The following is a 16,445-nucleotide window of genomic DNA, read 5'->3' on the forward strand; positions in this document are numbered from 1 at the left end:
CTGGGGGACAATGTTGGACACAGTGCTCACTCCCATATGATAGCTGGCAGCAATAGTGCATAGGAGTCCCCTGTGGACAAGAACCGCAGGCAAATAGCCAGACGCTCAGCAGGACACATTGCACGGCGGTAATTGGTGCTATTCATCATAATGAGCGGCCCCACTTTGGACAACACACTGTCAAACTGCTCCGTGTCCAGCCTGAAGTGCTGCTGGAACCTCTCGTCATCAAGCCGCAGTTGCTGCACCAGCCTGTGATACTCTCCGAATTGATAACGGTCCTGGAGGGTGTCGTGAACCCAAAATCTCTGAGTACGGCGTCTTCTCCGCAAATACAATACAGCAGCAGCACCAAACACAACTAGGGGAGAGCCGGGACGATTGAAACGCGGGACGGATGAAACATTCCAGTTTTCTCTTCACAAATACCACAGAAGGATAAAATTAATCGGTGCACCATCATTGCATTTTCTACACCCACACCAACCACACTCAGTCTCACCCATTCCACTCAACCGGATCCAACTGGGACCACTCCAACATCAGTACTCCCCCTGTACGAATTAACCTTCATCTCAACTACCTAACCAATCTCTATCAACTCAACCACTCCACGAGGCCCCTCGTTCATCACACACTGTCACGAACGAACGCCGGCACACACAAATCCTCACAAAATCCCACATAATCATCAAACCGCCGACAAATTCCAAGATCCGCATTATGGACAGAAACCAAACCTCACTGAATCTAACCGACAACTACTACCACACGGCACTACCGCCCCATCCAATCAGCATCCAACCACAAACCAGGCCATTGAGGAACACATCACACTCACTTTACAACAAAATCATCACAGCAAAACAGAGGTATCATCTCTTCCGACCAGACCAACCACGCCCTAGATACTTCTAACCTTTACACCAAATCCATAAAGATCCCACACACCTGGACCATTCCCTACAACGTACCCCCCTGCAACCTATAGTTTCCGATTGCTAGTACATCCTCAACATCTCCACTGTATATGACCACTTCCTCGACCCCTCTCGACTCAACACCCCCAGTTTCATAAAGGACACTACCATTTCCTGGATATCATCAACCCATGTTGGTTCCCCACTGTTCCCATCTCTCACCATTGAATAGACAGTTTATACCCAACATCAAACCGCATCAGGATTGGGCATACAATCGCGTTTTCAAAAATACCCCGACCCAGGCAGACCGGATCAAGAATCATAATACAACCATGGAACTGTGCCTCAACAAAATGACTTTGTATTCAATAACAAACTACTACAATTCACGGGACAGCTATGGGAACACGGTTTGCGCCATCATATGCCAACATTTTTCTTGATTGAATGGAGTGAAACCCTAACCAAATGTCCATACAACCCCCCCTCTACCTCCGCTTCCTGGACACAATTTGGCACGGACACAAGACATCACTCTCTTCCGGACTTACAAAATTCTCAACGGCCATCACCCCTCCATTTAAGTCAACAACACAAGTTACACTTCCCTAGCTACCCACCACGTGTTCCTGCAGTTAATTAACCATCACAAGTTGAGTTCTTCGTCTCCTTCAAAACGTCCTAGTCTTCTTTCAAACCACAGTATCTCCCGTCCCTAGAGATCCTCCCCACAAAAGAGCTATCATCCACACACACATTAAAGGTCTCCCTCTCATTTCACAAGATTGTCTCCCCATGCAGCTCACTGCCAATTCAAAAGCCTAGGCCAGGGTTACAGAAAAATTTCTTCGCGCTATAAGAGCAGCACAATATCCGCCCTCACCCGCACTAGTTCTGTTCAATCCCTACAACCCAACCTAACACTTCCCAACTATGCCTACCTTTGCCTACATCCTACCTCGGGTCTTACCCCCCCCTAACAGATTTACGTCCCACCATCCCCACTATGACCCTTCAATCACAACCCTACTGTCTCTCCCCTAACCCTAACCAGGATGTATAGCCACCCTAACCCAAGACTGCCCCAGAAACCACCCCTAACCCAACCCTAACCCTACCCAAACCGACCCTAACCCCCAACCCTAACCCTAACCCTAAGACTACCCCAAGAACTACCCTAACCCTACCCCTATCCTAACATAACCCTACCCCAAACCTAACCTGAACCCCAACCCTAACCCCAACCCTAGCCCCAACCCCTACCTGAAGGTGCAAACCTTGTCCCAGAACCCACACAAAAAATTGCCCCCCTATCAGCTTCTAGCCTTCGGAACCACCAAATATCATACCACTTGTATCCACCTATTCCCCCGCACAACCAGATTACACTTTCATATCAAACGAACACAACCCCCTTAAAATTGCAACATCAGGCTTCAGAACACAATAACCATCTCAGCTTACCGGAAGAACAAAAATCTTCAAGCAATATTAGGTCCGTCACAGTACACAGCCCACAAACCAGTCACAACCCATACACACAGCACCTCTATAAAAACCGAAAATTCCATTTTTACCCCTCATGGCAGCATCCCACCCAGTCTTTCAATCATATTCTCTCAACACCACATGCTGTTTATATCATTACATGCACATCTGTCCACAAACACATATAGGGGAACAAAACATACCATACTTTACCCGACTAAACAACACCTGTATAAACATGGGAGGGAAACTTGCCACACACCCATTGTCACACATTTTCAAGAACATTCCTCCAGCCATCTATCTTTCGGATGGAGGTCCAATGACCCTGGACCGTGGACAAAAAAAAAGACCGAAAAATATGGATCCACCTTCTTAGAACCACCGTCCCCACAGGTCTAAATGACGTCTACCTCCCCAGCCCCTGTATATAATAAGGTTTTTGTTTTTTTATTTTTTTTGTTTTTTGATTGTGCATGTCCACCTCCGTCTTCCCTGGCGGGGATTGAACCTGGTCTCCCGTGGGGAGAGCACCTCGCTGCTTCCTCTACCCTATCTTCTTTTCCTTTCCTATTCCTATATGTTCCTTAGATTAATTAATTTATTCACATATATTAAGCATGTCTTATCAATTTTTTACTTAATTTTTTATTATTAGATGGTGTTGCCATGCCCTACATTGCTTTGTGTACGTTTTTTTTAAGCACTATTTTACCCATTATCTTTGCATGCTTCTTATTCAAATTTATAAAGCGTGTGTTTCATTTATTATGATCTATTTATTTATTATTCATTATTTATTCCCGTGTGTGATACCTGATTTAATGCTCTATTTTAGATATATGATTTTACTCTGGCACTTTATTTTTTTTCTAGCACTTATATTATTAAATTTTATCAATGTGCATGCTTATGTTGTATTACACTTTGCTTAACTTAAACTGGAGCACTTATTAACTCTCTTTTAGACCTTCTTATTGTTTGTGTTGTTTCTATTTTTCATCCTATTATATGTACTTCTTCTCCCATGAAGTAAATTATATTCTAATAAAAAAGACCCCCTGCTACCCTCAATTATACACAAAGCCCAATGTGTTCCCGTACCTGCACTGTCTGTTTGTCTTGCGGTCCATTGGTGTCACCATGCCTGGGTCTCGTAACCTTCTCCCCTGGTCCTGGGTTACCATCCTACCCCTACACTACGAGTCCGTCTGCCAACCGCGATACATAGTCCATCTGTTGAGGTTGTTTATTCATTTATTCTTTAAAAGTTTTTTTTTTTTTTTGTTTTTTTTTTTTTTTTTTTTTTTTTTTTTTTCTCTCTCTGATCAATGGCCAGTGCCAAAATTAAAATCCTTACGTGTAACCCTAACCCTAACCAACCCACCCTAACCCACCCAACCTAACCCCTAACCCTAACCCTAACCCTACCCCTAACCCTAACCCTGCCTGCCCATGACTTCTGTCTGTTCACTCACGCCTGCGACCTGCTCACTGACACTCTCTGCTGAATTTCCTGCTCCTCTTTCTGACGTCGGATGGCTTCCACACACATCCCACTGCACTTTTTTTGTGTGATCCTTGACAATGTGATGAAAATGTAGACACCCCAGAGAATACTTTATAACAGTTTGTATGTGGACAAGAAACTACCTGCCCTCTTTAATATGAGCTCTTTAAATGAGAGTGGAAATTAAATATTGTCACACTTGACGGTGCAAAAATCCACATGACAAGACATTATTTCATGGCCAACAAAAAGACTTGTAGCGTTAACGTTACCAGTTAGCCTCTTATTTTTATCTGGGTGATCTCTATATACATGGTTTTGAAAACCGTTATGTTTCTGAATGTACGCTTACAATTAGGTAGGGCACATGAAAGATAAGTTAGGGACATTACTGTGATTTTCATATGCCTAACAAATGCAAATTTTGTGTCACAGTCATGCACCACATTTGACAAAAGAACATTTTGAAATGTTCATCTGCTTAAAAAAAGAAAAAAAAAAGCCTGTTACCTATAGTTTTAGATGAAAAGGAGCAAAAATTAAGCCGCGTTTCAATTTCAATGCTCCTTAGCAAAAAAAGTCAGCCAAAAGTGTATTTGAAAATGAAACATAGAGCCACAAAATTGACAATAAAACCGTTTGAAAATGGATAGATAACACGTCAATATTATTCTTCTGTGCACAAAAAACTCAGTTTTCTAAAGTATAGTTTTAGAGCAAATATGACAACAAGTTCATTAGCAAACAAAAAGTCCGCCTAAAATCTTTGGAAAAAATTTAAATATGAGCCACAAAACTGACCATGAAACCGTTTGAAAATATATAAAAATGAATAAAAACGTCAATAGTATAACATTCTCTTTTTTGCACAAAAGTCTGTTACTAGCGAGTAAAGTTATGTTTTTATAAGAAAATCCGAGCAAATATAGTAGGGGGCAGCACTGCGTTTAAGGAGTTTTCTAAATGCGTGTACAGTGTAACGTTAAACTCCCTGAGGACAATCCTCTCATAGGAAGCTAACGTTAATGCTGTTATTGACCTGTCACACAACGTTAGCTAGCTAACATTACCCTACTCTACGCTAGCTAGCTTAACTTAACGTTACTGGGTGATCGGCTGCCATATCTGACAAAAGATTCTCGATAAAACTGTTCTTAACAAAGCTGCAGGCAAACAAAATAGTTTCAAACTTACATAAATGTTGAAAAATCCGCTGACTGGCGTCCTCTTGGTGCAGTTACTGTCCGTTTCCACGCGCTTTCCTCAGAGACTGATATGCATCAACCTGTCGTCGTCTCACCCCCCCACCACACACACCGCCACACACACACACTCTGCCGTGAAAAATGTTCTGTTATGTGCTAAATATTTTCTCACTATTATTAGCTACTAATCTATTGTCTTAATAAAACACATTTGCTGCCCTGAAAGCTAATTTGGAAGAGTGACAACGCAAAATGCGCTGCATGTCTTCAAAGAGCTGGTAAAAAAAAAAGATTTCAATTGTAATCCCCGCTTTTTTCTTTAGTTTCCCAGATGCCTGCGATTAACAGTAAATCTGAATCTGCAACATTCTGCAGAAATGCGGTGTAATATTATTATTTTCCCCAGAATGCAATGCCACTTACTGTATACCTTAAAAAACAGTAAAATACTTTGAGATTTTAGCTGTAATTTACATCAAAGTTTTACAGTGCAAAGGAGTAGCGCGGGTGCAAGCATGGTCCGGCCATGGCGGTACAGTGCGGTCATGGGCTTCCTCAACCTTTTATGGAGGACCAGCCAACGTCCACTAATATGGGTGGAGGGGAAGTCTTGATGACAGTGACACTGGCCAAGGACAGGATACTGCCACGGGGTACAGTCAGCACAAAGCAGGCACCACAGCTCAGCATCAGACAACACACCAGTGCAAAGCAAGCCAGCCCACCCAGAGAAGAGAGGCCCCACACCTCTGACTTTGAGGAGAGACTACTCACAGCATTGGAGGCTGTGAGCAACAGACCGGTACCTGTTCCCAGCCCGTCTCCTCCTCCTCAGCCTCCTCCTGAAGATAGTGGATCTATCTTTTAAAAGCCTGCAGAAACTTCAAATCACTGTTTGAAAACAGGCAGGATCTGAAGTTTGAGATCACTCGCCTGGTTATGAGGCAAAGGGTCGTGAGGTTGACCCTTGGGCTGAGGGGACGGGTGCAACTGACAACACTGTGGGGTGTTAGTAAGCTTGTTACCCTCGCAGTGCTGTCAGCTGCCCCCTGTTCTCTCTCCCTCATATGCACGTGCACGTACACGTACATTCACACCAATACACATAATAAAAGTATACTAATAATATAGTTAATGATATAATAAAAGTTAAGGAAAATTGTATTGTATTGTATTTTTCCCACTATTATTGTAAAATATTTTCAACTCTGGTTGTTTTTTTTATTTGAAATCCATGTTATATAGTTTAAATTGTATAGGTGCTTAGCTATGGAAACTTGCTTTCTATGTATTGGTGGCTCTGAAAAGAGCCGTTGGAAGCACTAGCTTATGCTCCGGTTGCCAGCTGACAGCTCCCTCGGTGGAGAAATAGGCGTAAATGTCTCCCGGACACGGATGGCCTCCCTGTAGTTGTTGCTGCCCACCCCAGTTACTGCCTGTAGGCCAGCAACTTCACGTCCGCAGCTTGGTGTGGAATAGTCGCCCTGGTTGGCGTCTTGGAGTCCTCCTCAAGAAATTATGCAGACATAGGTAGCCTTCACACAGGCATCCACATTTGCAGGGCTGACCCCAACGACTCCTCTGTACATACGCATTCAGACCTAGCAGGTACAGCCTGAAGTTGAATACTCTACGCCTGCCAAGTGGTTGAAGCCGGAAAGGCCGCATGAGGTTGTGGCCAGTGGGAAAGCCTCATCCGCAATAAAAATGTGGCTGCGGTCCTGGATGCTCAGCTTCCGCAGCAGAGCATCCTGTGGCAGGCCAAGCGTCCTGTCCAGCAGTGGACCGCCGAAAGTGGAGTGGCCAGGACACCGCCATCACTCGTCCGCCCGTAGCTGCCACATCCACTACCCAAAAGCAGTATTGGGCATCTACCACTGCCGAAGCACAACTGAATAAGTCCCCTGTAATTAAATACATGACCCTGAATTGTCGGAGCCTTAATTACCACATGTTTCCCACAATGGATCCAAGGTAGTTGGGGAAAGCCCACCGATGGTAAAACCCTCGCAATGCCAGAACCATCGGTGGTGGGCACTGGCATGTACTCTTTTACCATGGAGTCCCAAATCCCTGCAGACCTGGGGGCAATGTGGACACAGTGCTCACCTCCCATAGATAGCTGGCACAATAGTGCATGAGTCCCCTTTGGACAGAACCGTCAGCAAATAGCCAGACGCTCAGCAGGACACATTGCCGGCGGTAATTGGTGCTATTCATCATATGAGCGGCCCCACTTTGGACAACACACTGTCAAACTGCTCCGTGTCCAGCTGAAGTGCTGCTGGAACCTCTCGTCATCAGCCGAACAGTTGCTGCACCAGCCTGGATACTCTCCAATGATAACGGTCCGGAGTGTCGTGAACCCAAATCTCTAGTACGGCGTCTTCTCCGCAAATACAATACAGCAGCAGCACCAACACAAACTAGGAGAGCCGGGACATTGAAACGCGGGACGGATGAAACATTCCAGTTTCTCCGAGTGCAGTGATGATAGACAACTTCCTTAGGTCTGAACTAGACATGTTAACCTCCTTCTATCAGCCAAATCTTCCTGTTATTTCCTTTTTCGCGGAGTTACAGCCGATAAAACGAGTTTTGATGTCAAAAGTAAACTTCATTAGCTTCACATTTTTTGATTAGTAATGAGGGTTTTTTCATTTAAAGGTTTGACTACAGGCTCATTTCGGTAGACCATTAGTGTTCTCCACAATCCCAGACTTTCTATTTCATGCTGTTTACATGATAAGCAAAACAGCTGTAATGTCATATGTCCGTGTCGGGACTACGGTGGCCGGAAGTGCAAAACAACATTACAAAGTCTGAAACACTTTTACAAAGATCGACAAATTACATTTAAAACAAATTAACAAACACGCAAAACACTTTTCAAGCACAAACAAATTTACATTTAAAAAACAATAACAAGACTCAAACACTTTTACAAAGACAAAACAATTTAATTTTAAAAAACAAATTAACAAGACTCAAACCTTTACAAGTCCGAAACAAATTTACAACGACAGATTCTTCACGGAAAGGGAAGTACCACACACCGGAAGTGACACGAAGTAATACGGAGTGACCGGTGTTGGTGAGCGCGGGCATTCGCGTTGTAGTTGTGGAGTATGGGTAAAAGTTTATGGTGACCGAACATGGACTGCGACCGAGGGATATTTTTGCCGTTTGTGCGCACACATGAACACTTAGACGCGTTTTGCTTTACGTGTGGCCGGTGTTTGATTTTTCTGAAAGACCGGACCAGACGGAAACACTTGTAACACAGGCGTCGTCTCGCCAGCCGGACAGTGTTAATCAAAGTAAGTGTAGCAAAACAAAAAATGCTATCTATCTGGGGCCATGTGAATAAAAGTCAGTAATGCTATGATTTTCTTGAGCGGCTGCTGACTTTCTATTTTGAAACGGAACTCTGTCCATTTCAGCCGAACATCCATGCCCATCATACAAACAGTTCATGGAGTACAGAAGCTCCAAGTCTAAAGAACGCCAGGCTTTTAATTACGGGCCAAAACGAAGAAATAGGCCTAAAAAGAAAAAAAACGTCCAGTTAAGTTTGACCGTCTTATACATTTTTTGCAAAGCTCTATATGTATTGTGTGTATGTGTATATTATTTTACCTACGTATAAATTATTTATATATTTTTTTACTAGATAAACGTAGGATTTGATGGTGCCACATGGAACTGATGGAACTGATTTAAAACCTCTAGAGAAAACCTCCCGGTATTTACAGACCAGAAGTAAGCAACCTGATCTACTGAAACAAGCTGTGCAGAAAATGAGAACATTTAACAAGGACATGCACGAAGGACCTTATGTCCTTTTGTATCCAGACTGCTCAGAGGTGGTCCATGTGCCCGGGTCAGAAAGGCCATTCAAATTGGCAGAATATAAAAAGGAAATAGGAAAGGCATATTCCAGGATCACTTTTTTCATTTGCCTAGAAAAACACTATAAAGGAGGTTAGTGGATCTCATGATTTCATATTTTTTTACATGTTTAGATACTCTGCTGGAGAATAGATAATGGTTGTTTGATTTATTATTTTCAGTGGATGATACCTCAGACTCTGATTCTGAAATTGTCATCACAACAAGGAGCAGAGCCGAATTCAATCAAGCTGACACTTTGGTACATCAGTTACTTCTCTTTTTTAAAATATGTATGTATTTATGTAAATATTTGTATTGTATTACTTTATTAGATGTACATTGGATTTTAAGCATAAAATATGTCCTGGTCAATATTTTAGTGGTAAAAGTGGCTTGTTTTGATTATTTTGCAGTACTATTATACAGTAACACATACAACTATTCAGCATTGATTGTATGTATGTGAATGGACAACCAATAGAAGCTATTGATAATTTTATCAATTTCCTCTCAGGTTTTTGAACCAAAAACGAGTACTCCTCACCCAAACTAGAAGATGAAAGGTAGGTGTGGCACGCTTGGACACAGAACTTTCTGGCTGCATGGGTTGAAATTATTCTTTAGTTCTTGACTGGAATAATAATTAATTTATTGGGTTACAGTGCTTTCAACCGGGTAGAGTGCTATTTAGCAGATATTTCACACCATTCACATACACATTAACATTTATATTGCTATTTTTGGAGATTTATTTTCCACTTTGCTCACCTGGAAATACAGAACCCTGCACATGAGCTCAACGTTGCTACTGCTATGACTGTTCTGTAACTTGCTCCCTACCTAAAGGCCACACAGCTGCCTGTCTGAGCTTTACTTAACGAATAAACCTACAGAATACAGTTTCTCTTTCAGGTTTATAAACACAAATGGCACAAATTAACCAACTATTAAAAAATATGAGAATGATCCAGTCCATCCATAGTCCCCACATCATTGTGGGTCTCACATAGACCTTTATTGAATTGGCGCGTCAACCTGACCAATAAACAAACTTTTTTTCGAACTTTGTCAGGAGTCAAATAGATGTAATGAGAGACAATGTTTTTTTCTAGTGATAATCAACCAATAAATTTGGCTGCATACATAATGTTTACATGATTTGACTATTGTACGCGGAAGGACACCTGCTGGTTTTAAGATCCAACACCCACTCTAGCCCAAAGCACCCTGGCCACTAGAAAAGACCCACCTACTACTATGTTACTCAAACTACATTATAGTCTTTATCATGAGCTAATCATTTGTGTTTTTATCATGTTTCAGACAGCACCAGGACATTCACAATTCAGCCAGCAGGTAAAAGGAGACTGTGGCTGCGTTACATTTCTTGCTTCAATTTGTGTTGTTGTTTCAGACATTTTACTCTGTTTTTCAGATAGTAATATCTGATGCTGAGGATCTGGATCACCTGAAACAAATCCAAAAAAAATTCTTGCTACAGGTAAGTAAAAAAAATAAAATATGACTGAAATTTATATTACAATACATGGGGAAGGCATTTTTGTTTGTAAGATGTTTTAACATGGAAATGGTCATTTCCAACAGTAATACACAGACCTGTTTTCACCCAATGTTGAGCCAGAGGATGAAGAGCCTGTTGCTGTCAATGTGAAGAATATCCAACACACAGCAATGTAATATGACAGCTTTTGACTATAGCACTCCATTATTTTACAGTGCAATAGTTCTGGTATATCTGGAATATTCACAAATGAAGTCACTTTTTGTCATTACAGGGAGGAGACGGACATTTCATTACCTGACATCGTGGCAAACCTGTCGCTTCCTATTGATCATAAAAGAGTCAGTCGGTTCAACATCTCAAGGGCTAATGTTTGGGATTGGGCAGTCAGAGGTTTCAAGCGTACAACATATTCTGAAACCTGTGACATGCTGGTCAAATTTACTGATGATACTGGTGTTTTGGAAGAGGGAATTGACACGGTGGTCCAAGACGAGAGTTTTTAACTCTACTATGAACACCTAAAAGACCGGCCCATTTTTGATGGACCAAAGCCCGTTTCTGGTTCACAATGCAAATGGTATGCATATGGGTTAGATTGTACTATAGGCTACTATGGTTGGTTTGATCATTGACCATATATATCACATGACATATGCTGTATATTACAGTATATAATGCATTTTGTTATAATTTTATTATGACTTCATTCACAGCTGTTAGGGAGGATGAGTACTACCTGGCAGGAAAGATGATTGCTGTGTCAGTTGTGCATGGAGGTCCAGGACCCCATTTCCTGTCAGAAGATCTTGTACATTATCTTTCAGGCCAGCCTTCATTCAAAGCACCAATTAATTTAATAACTGATGAAGACATAGGGAAAGCTTTGCAAGAGGTGAGAATAGCATAAGGGCTACAGTATGGTAGGGCAGAGTTTTACATAGTTCCTGAAGTGTTTTGAGACAATGTTTAATTCCTATATCACGTGCAGAATTTGTTTCATTAATTTATTAGTCTTTGATGCTGTAAAATTACACCATGCTATGTATGTCATTAAAATAGGCTAGGAGATATAGTGCATACAGTTATTGACTGGGGTGTTTGTCTTTTCATGTCTTTCAGATTGAGAGTGCTGCTTCATTGGATGCTCTGCAAGAATGCATGATGAGACACAGCACAATGTTACAGACAGCAGGTTGTCTGAGGCACGTGGCTACTGTCGAAGAAAAGAAAGAAATCGTGTCCGACTACCTTCAGTGGTATATTATTGACCGCAACTCATCTGTAATTGACAGGTAAGATTCCTTTTATAAATATTATGTATGTTTTAGTTAAATGCCTCATTGTCTCCATGTTTGGTTTATGCAAACATGTATATCTGTTATCAATTTGTCACTGTGACAGAATTTGTACCTTAGTGTATTTCAACTATGTGATGTCACTTCCTTCTGTCTTTTTCCTCATCAATCTACACACAAAACATCATAATGACAAAGCAAAAACAGAAATTAGATTCTCTTCCTGACTAACTCCATAAAGTTCAAGAGGAAAATAAGTCCAGTTACCCCTTAAAGTTATCCATCCACATCTGCTACACATCTGGCAGCAGAGTGATGGTTTGAGGCTCACTTGATCCATCAAACCCTTGATGACTGCTGCTTTTTATCCAACCACCTGCTCAATACTGTACCAGTGTCACTTACATCTGAATCTATTCCTGCCCTCAGTTCTCATAGAGATCCAGTCACACGCAGGTTTTAGTGTAAGTGTCCATGAAAATATACATATAAAGAGTGTGGGGATGTTGATGGGTGTGTAAGGCTGTAGCTTCATACACGAGAATCCAGCTGGAATTACTTCCATAGGTGCTTCAACAGCATACTGAGAAAAGGCTCACTAACTCAGCAAATGTGATATTTAGTTTTTTTCTTCTTTTTATAAATTTGCTACAATTTTCTCAAAACCTGTTTTGCCTAGCTTGATGTATTGTGTGTAGACTGATGACGAATAATATTTTATATGAAATCTCTAACTCAAAGTTTTGAAAAATTGCATGGGATGTGTAGACTTTCTGAGCACTGTAAAGTGCTCAAGCCACCTAGCCATTCCGTCTTTGGTCTTAAACCTTAGATTGTAACAATTAACTTTTAATGTGCAATGCAAAAATAGGTTTTTTTAATTCAATGGTCAACACAACAATTTCCCCCCAAATGTTTAAGGTGGTAGTAATTGAAGAGAATATTTGTTTTCTTTAGATAATTTAAATTGGCACTATACAACAGTGAATCAATGTTTGTGTTCACCATGTAGATTCAGAGATGGTCTTTCAACCCTGGAGTTTTTGACTGCACTACAGCAACACCCTACTTTGCTGGCCCCTGTTCTGTGCCACACTGAAAAGCGACTCACTGCTTTTGAACTTGAGAAACTCTTCAAACCCGACCTCAGTCCATCAGGGAGTAATCGACGACTTAAAGAAAGTCAAACCATGGCCTATTGGGCAGATTATCTCCTTGATTGTGAAGGTTTGTTAGTTTATTTGTTTTTTATAACAAGTTAAGAAAACGCATGTCAATGATTTATCTGAATTGTTTTTCTTTGTAGAAGGCCAGGCTGCTGTGTCTGTGGAAGATGTTTTGATGTTTGCTACTGGGCTGTCTTCACTTCCCCCATCTGGCTTGGAACCACCGCCACAAATAGAGTTCCTGGATGACTCTGCGTTCCCCATGGCAAACACATGTTCAAACTCCTTGAGATTACCACTCCTAGACTCATTCACTTTGTTTAAGTCACAAATGGACTTTGGAATTCAAAATAGTCCAGGATTTGGCTGTTTCTAAGCTATATGATGGATGACTCAGAGTTAAAGTTGTTGTTAAAGGTGCACTTTAATGTGAAGTTGCCAAAGTTGATTTTATAATAACAATAACAGTATGTGAGCATGTGTTTTTTCTCAGTTAACATTTTAAAAATGTTTTAGATCTGTGACTGGGATCCCTTAATTGTCACTGTTTTAGATAAAGAAGTACTTAAAGAAGTTGTTCTTTACTACAAAATTTTAATAACATTACTATTTTTGATTAATTTACTTTACACTTAAACAGCAAAGCTGTGGGTGACAGATTCGTAAACATTGTGTTCAGACAGTGTTCCACCACTACAATAAAAACTCCCTTTTTGATCCTTTCATAGCCGAGCCATTTCTTTTAGAATCATGTACAGTTCTGATGCAGACTCCCAGTTTTCTGGCTTCAGTAACTGATTGTGGTCCATGGCAAAGTCCAAGTACTCCTGCATGTTTGGGTCCCCACAAGGAGTAATGAACAGGCTAGCCTCAGGAAGGGCATCCAATTCAGCCTGTTGAATTGGAAATGCACAGTCTCTGGAACCAAACCTATGTTAAATAGAAAACATAATTGCATTTGTTTTCATTTAAACTAAAACGTTAGATTAATACCTTTACCTATTTATCACCAATGTATCACCTGTGTGGTAAGTAGTAGAGTTCATTGGGCACTCCTCCTGGACATGCTGCTGTTCTGGAAGGGCGAATCCTGTGACTGTTCCACAGTCTCACACACTCATCTAAGTCCTTCTGAATAACCTCACCGAAGCAGTATCTCAAGAGACACTGATGCTCATGACTCCCGTTAAAGTATCCGGCATCTCTAAGGTCTGTAAATAACTCCATCCAGAACTGAGACCTATAGAAACGGATATACATTTTAGTTAAACCTTTAAGTGTATACATGTTTGAATAATAAAATCAAAGATTAGTTGTAATGAAATTTATGGGTTGTGCATCTTTTGGTCATTCAATTTTCTTTTCAGAAACTACCTTCCTTATATTTTTTCAGATTTTTTATTGTGCTCGTTTTTTCTTTTTCTATTACTCGTTCCAGAGTAGAAAATCAAATGACCAAAAGATGCAATGAGCCTTTATGAACGTTCACTCACCTCCCCTTTCTAAATATAGACCACCAGGACTCAATACGCTGGTTATTTATAGATGAGCCGTACATGTGACTGGACGCTCCAGAGTAGTAGTCACTGTGATGGTGGCGTAGGGTACATTGAATTGCAGCCATTATGCCGTTCTCAGTGCCGCAATCAGTCCTCAGTCTCATGGGGATGACACCGAGGTTTTGCACACATGACATGAAATAGTGAGCAATCACCGTTGGGTTATTATTTGTTGGTCCACATTCAAGCCACAGTACTTTACGTGAAAATCCATCTATGCATCCCGAAATGGCCAAACCGAATGGCTTAAGTTTATCATAACCATCTGCGTGCCACATATAGTTAGGTCCCATTGAGTGGTAGGTTCTTCTTGTAAACCTTCTGCGTGTTCTGCTCTCACACCCTCGAGGATTAAGCTCCCGGAGCAAATTCATCACATCATCTCTCTTCACTCGAAGATTGTACTTTTGTTTAAGTACCTGCCACATCGTGCGGTAGCCAAATAGTTGTCCAGGTCCACGAAGTTCCAATCTGATGGCGTTACTCACGGTGTTTGGAGAGGAATAATCCTTTCGGCGGTACAACCCGGCTTCGTTCAGTTTACTTTTAAGAGTCCTCAAGCTGATGTTTACACCGTGTAGGCTTGACATCATGTCCACAATTACATCGTAGGAATGGCCCTCGTTGAAATACTGAACGCAATGATGCAGTATGTCCGGTGTTTCCGTCTGGTCCGCGTCTTTCAAAACTCCAAACACCGGCCACACGTAAAGCAAAACCGCGTTAATGTGTTCATGTGTTTGCCACAAAACGGGCAAAATATCCCTCGGTCGCAGTCCATGTTCGGTCACCATAAACTTCATTTACGCCATTTACTCCACAACTACAACGCGAATTGCCCGCGCTCACCAACACCACCGTGTCACTTCCGTATTACTTCGTGTCACTTCCGGTGTGTGGTACATTCCCTTTCCGTGAAGAATCTGTCGTTTGTAAATTTGTTTCGGGACTTGTAAAAGTGTTTTGAGTCTTGTTAATTTGTTTTTTAAAATGTAAATTTGTTTTGTTCTTTGTAAAAGTGTTTTGAGTCTTGTTAATTTGTTTTTTAAAATGTAAATTTGTTTTGTTCTTTGTAAAAGTGTTTTGCGTTTTGTTAATTTGTTTTTTAAATGTAAATTTGTCTCGATCTTTGTAAAAGTGTTTCAGACTTTGTAATGTTGTTTTGCACTTCCCGTCCACCGTACGGGACAGATGAAACAGCTGTTTCAACTGTCCCCGACCTGGCTGGAACTCCATGGATTTTAAGTAATGACAAATGTCTGTGTTCATACAATTATTTATGAGGTGAGACATAGAAAACGTTTAAAAAAGATGAAATATATTTTGAGCCCCACCAGGTAGGGGTGGTCAAGTTTTCCCATGTTATCCTAGGGAGGTGACGGTTTGGGGCGCGTTATTTGATGTCCAGTGGTCTAACCCATTTAAAAACCTACTGAAATGACATTTTCTACAATAGAAACATGATATAAATAGAAAAACTTACTGTTCTAGCTATAAAAACAGCCCAGTCATCCACAGTGCATGATATTTCAATAACCGCTTCTACGCGCTCAGATGACGGCAATTATTTATAACAGACGTTCACAAAGACGCATAGTCCTGCACCATCTATCTATAATACCACCTCTTGGAAGTACCATCCATGAATACAGTAAAAATTAAAGTTGTTGGAAGGTTATATGGCTTAAACTGTATGTTTCATTCGTCCCCGCATGCTGTTTCATTCGTCCCTCCAGGAGGGACCGATGAACATTACGCACGTCCCACTTTCGCTGCATAACTCCTAAACGGTTTTGTCCAAAGCTAAAAATACAACTGTATTAGACAGGTGACAATGTAGGTTGCTAGTGACAAATATCAGCTTTCATGGTAAAACACGC

The 16,445-nt window shown here is 41.2% G+C and overlaps 2 protein-coding genes and 1 long non-coding RNA gene across 3 annotated transcripts; 2 read left to right on the plus strand and 1 right to left on the minus strand.

Moving 5' to 3' along the window:
- The first annotated feature begins 8,897 nt into the window (after positions 1 to 8,897).
- LOC116686158 (uncharacterized) lies at positions 8,898 to 9,546 on the plus strand. Its single transcript, XR_004331165.1, has 3 exons — positions 8,898 to 9,110; positions 9,200 to 9,279; positions 9,535 to 9,546. It is a non-coding gene; the product is annotated as an uncharacterized LOC116686158 (long non-coding RNA).
- A 1,696-nt stretch (positions 9,547 to 11,242) lies between these two features.
- On the plus strand, positions 11,243 to 13,403 carry LOC116686148 (G2/M phase-specific E3 ubiquitin-protein ligase-like). The gene is made up of 4 exons (XM_032511116.1): positions 11,243 to 11,437; positions 11,665 to 11,837; positions 12,853 to 13,067; positions 13,147 to 13,403. The coding sequence occupies exons 1-4, from the start codon at positions 11,243 to 11,245 to the stop codon at positions 13,380 to 13,382; spliced, it is 819 nt and encodes a 272-aa protein (XP_032367007.1). The 3' UTR covers positions 13,383 to 13,403.
- Positions 13,404 to 13,654: 251 nt separating this feature from the next.
- LOC116686157 (uncharacterized) lies at positions 13,655 to 15,217 on the minus strand. The gene is made up of 3 exons (XM_032511126.1): positions 14,500 to 15,217; positions 14,028 to 14,246; positions 13,655 to 13,936 (listed from the first exon to the last, which is right to left on the minus strand). Exons 1-3 carry the CDS (start codon positions 15,156 to 15,158, stop codon positions 13,729 to 13,731), a joined length of 1,086 nt encoding a protein of 361 aa, XP_032367017.1. The 5' UTR covers positions 15,159 to 15,217; the 3' UTR covers positions 13,655 to 13,728.
- Between the last annotated feature and the right edge of the window lie 1,228 nt (positions 15,218 to 16,445).

Source organism: Etheostoma spectabile, unplaced genomic scaffold, assembly GCF_008692095.1.
Source record: "Etheostoma spectabile isolate EspeVRDwgs_2016 unplaced genomic scaffold, UIUC_Espe_1.0 scaffold317, whole genome shotgun sequence".
NCBI lineage: Eukaryota > Metazoa > Chordata > Actinopteri > Perciformes > Percidae > Etheostoma > Etheostoma spectabile.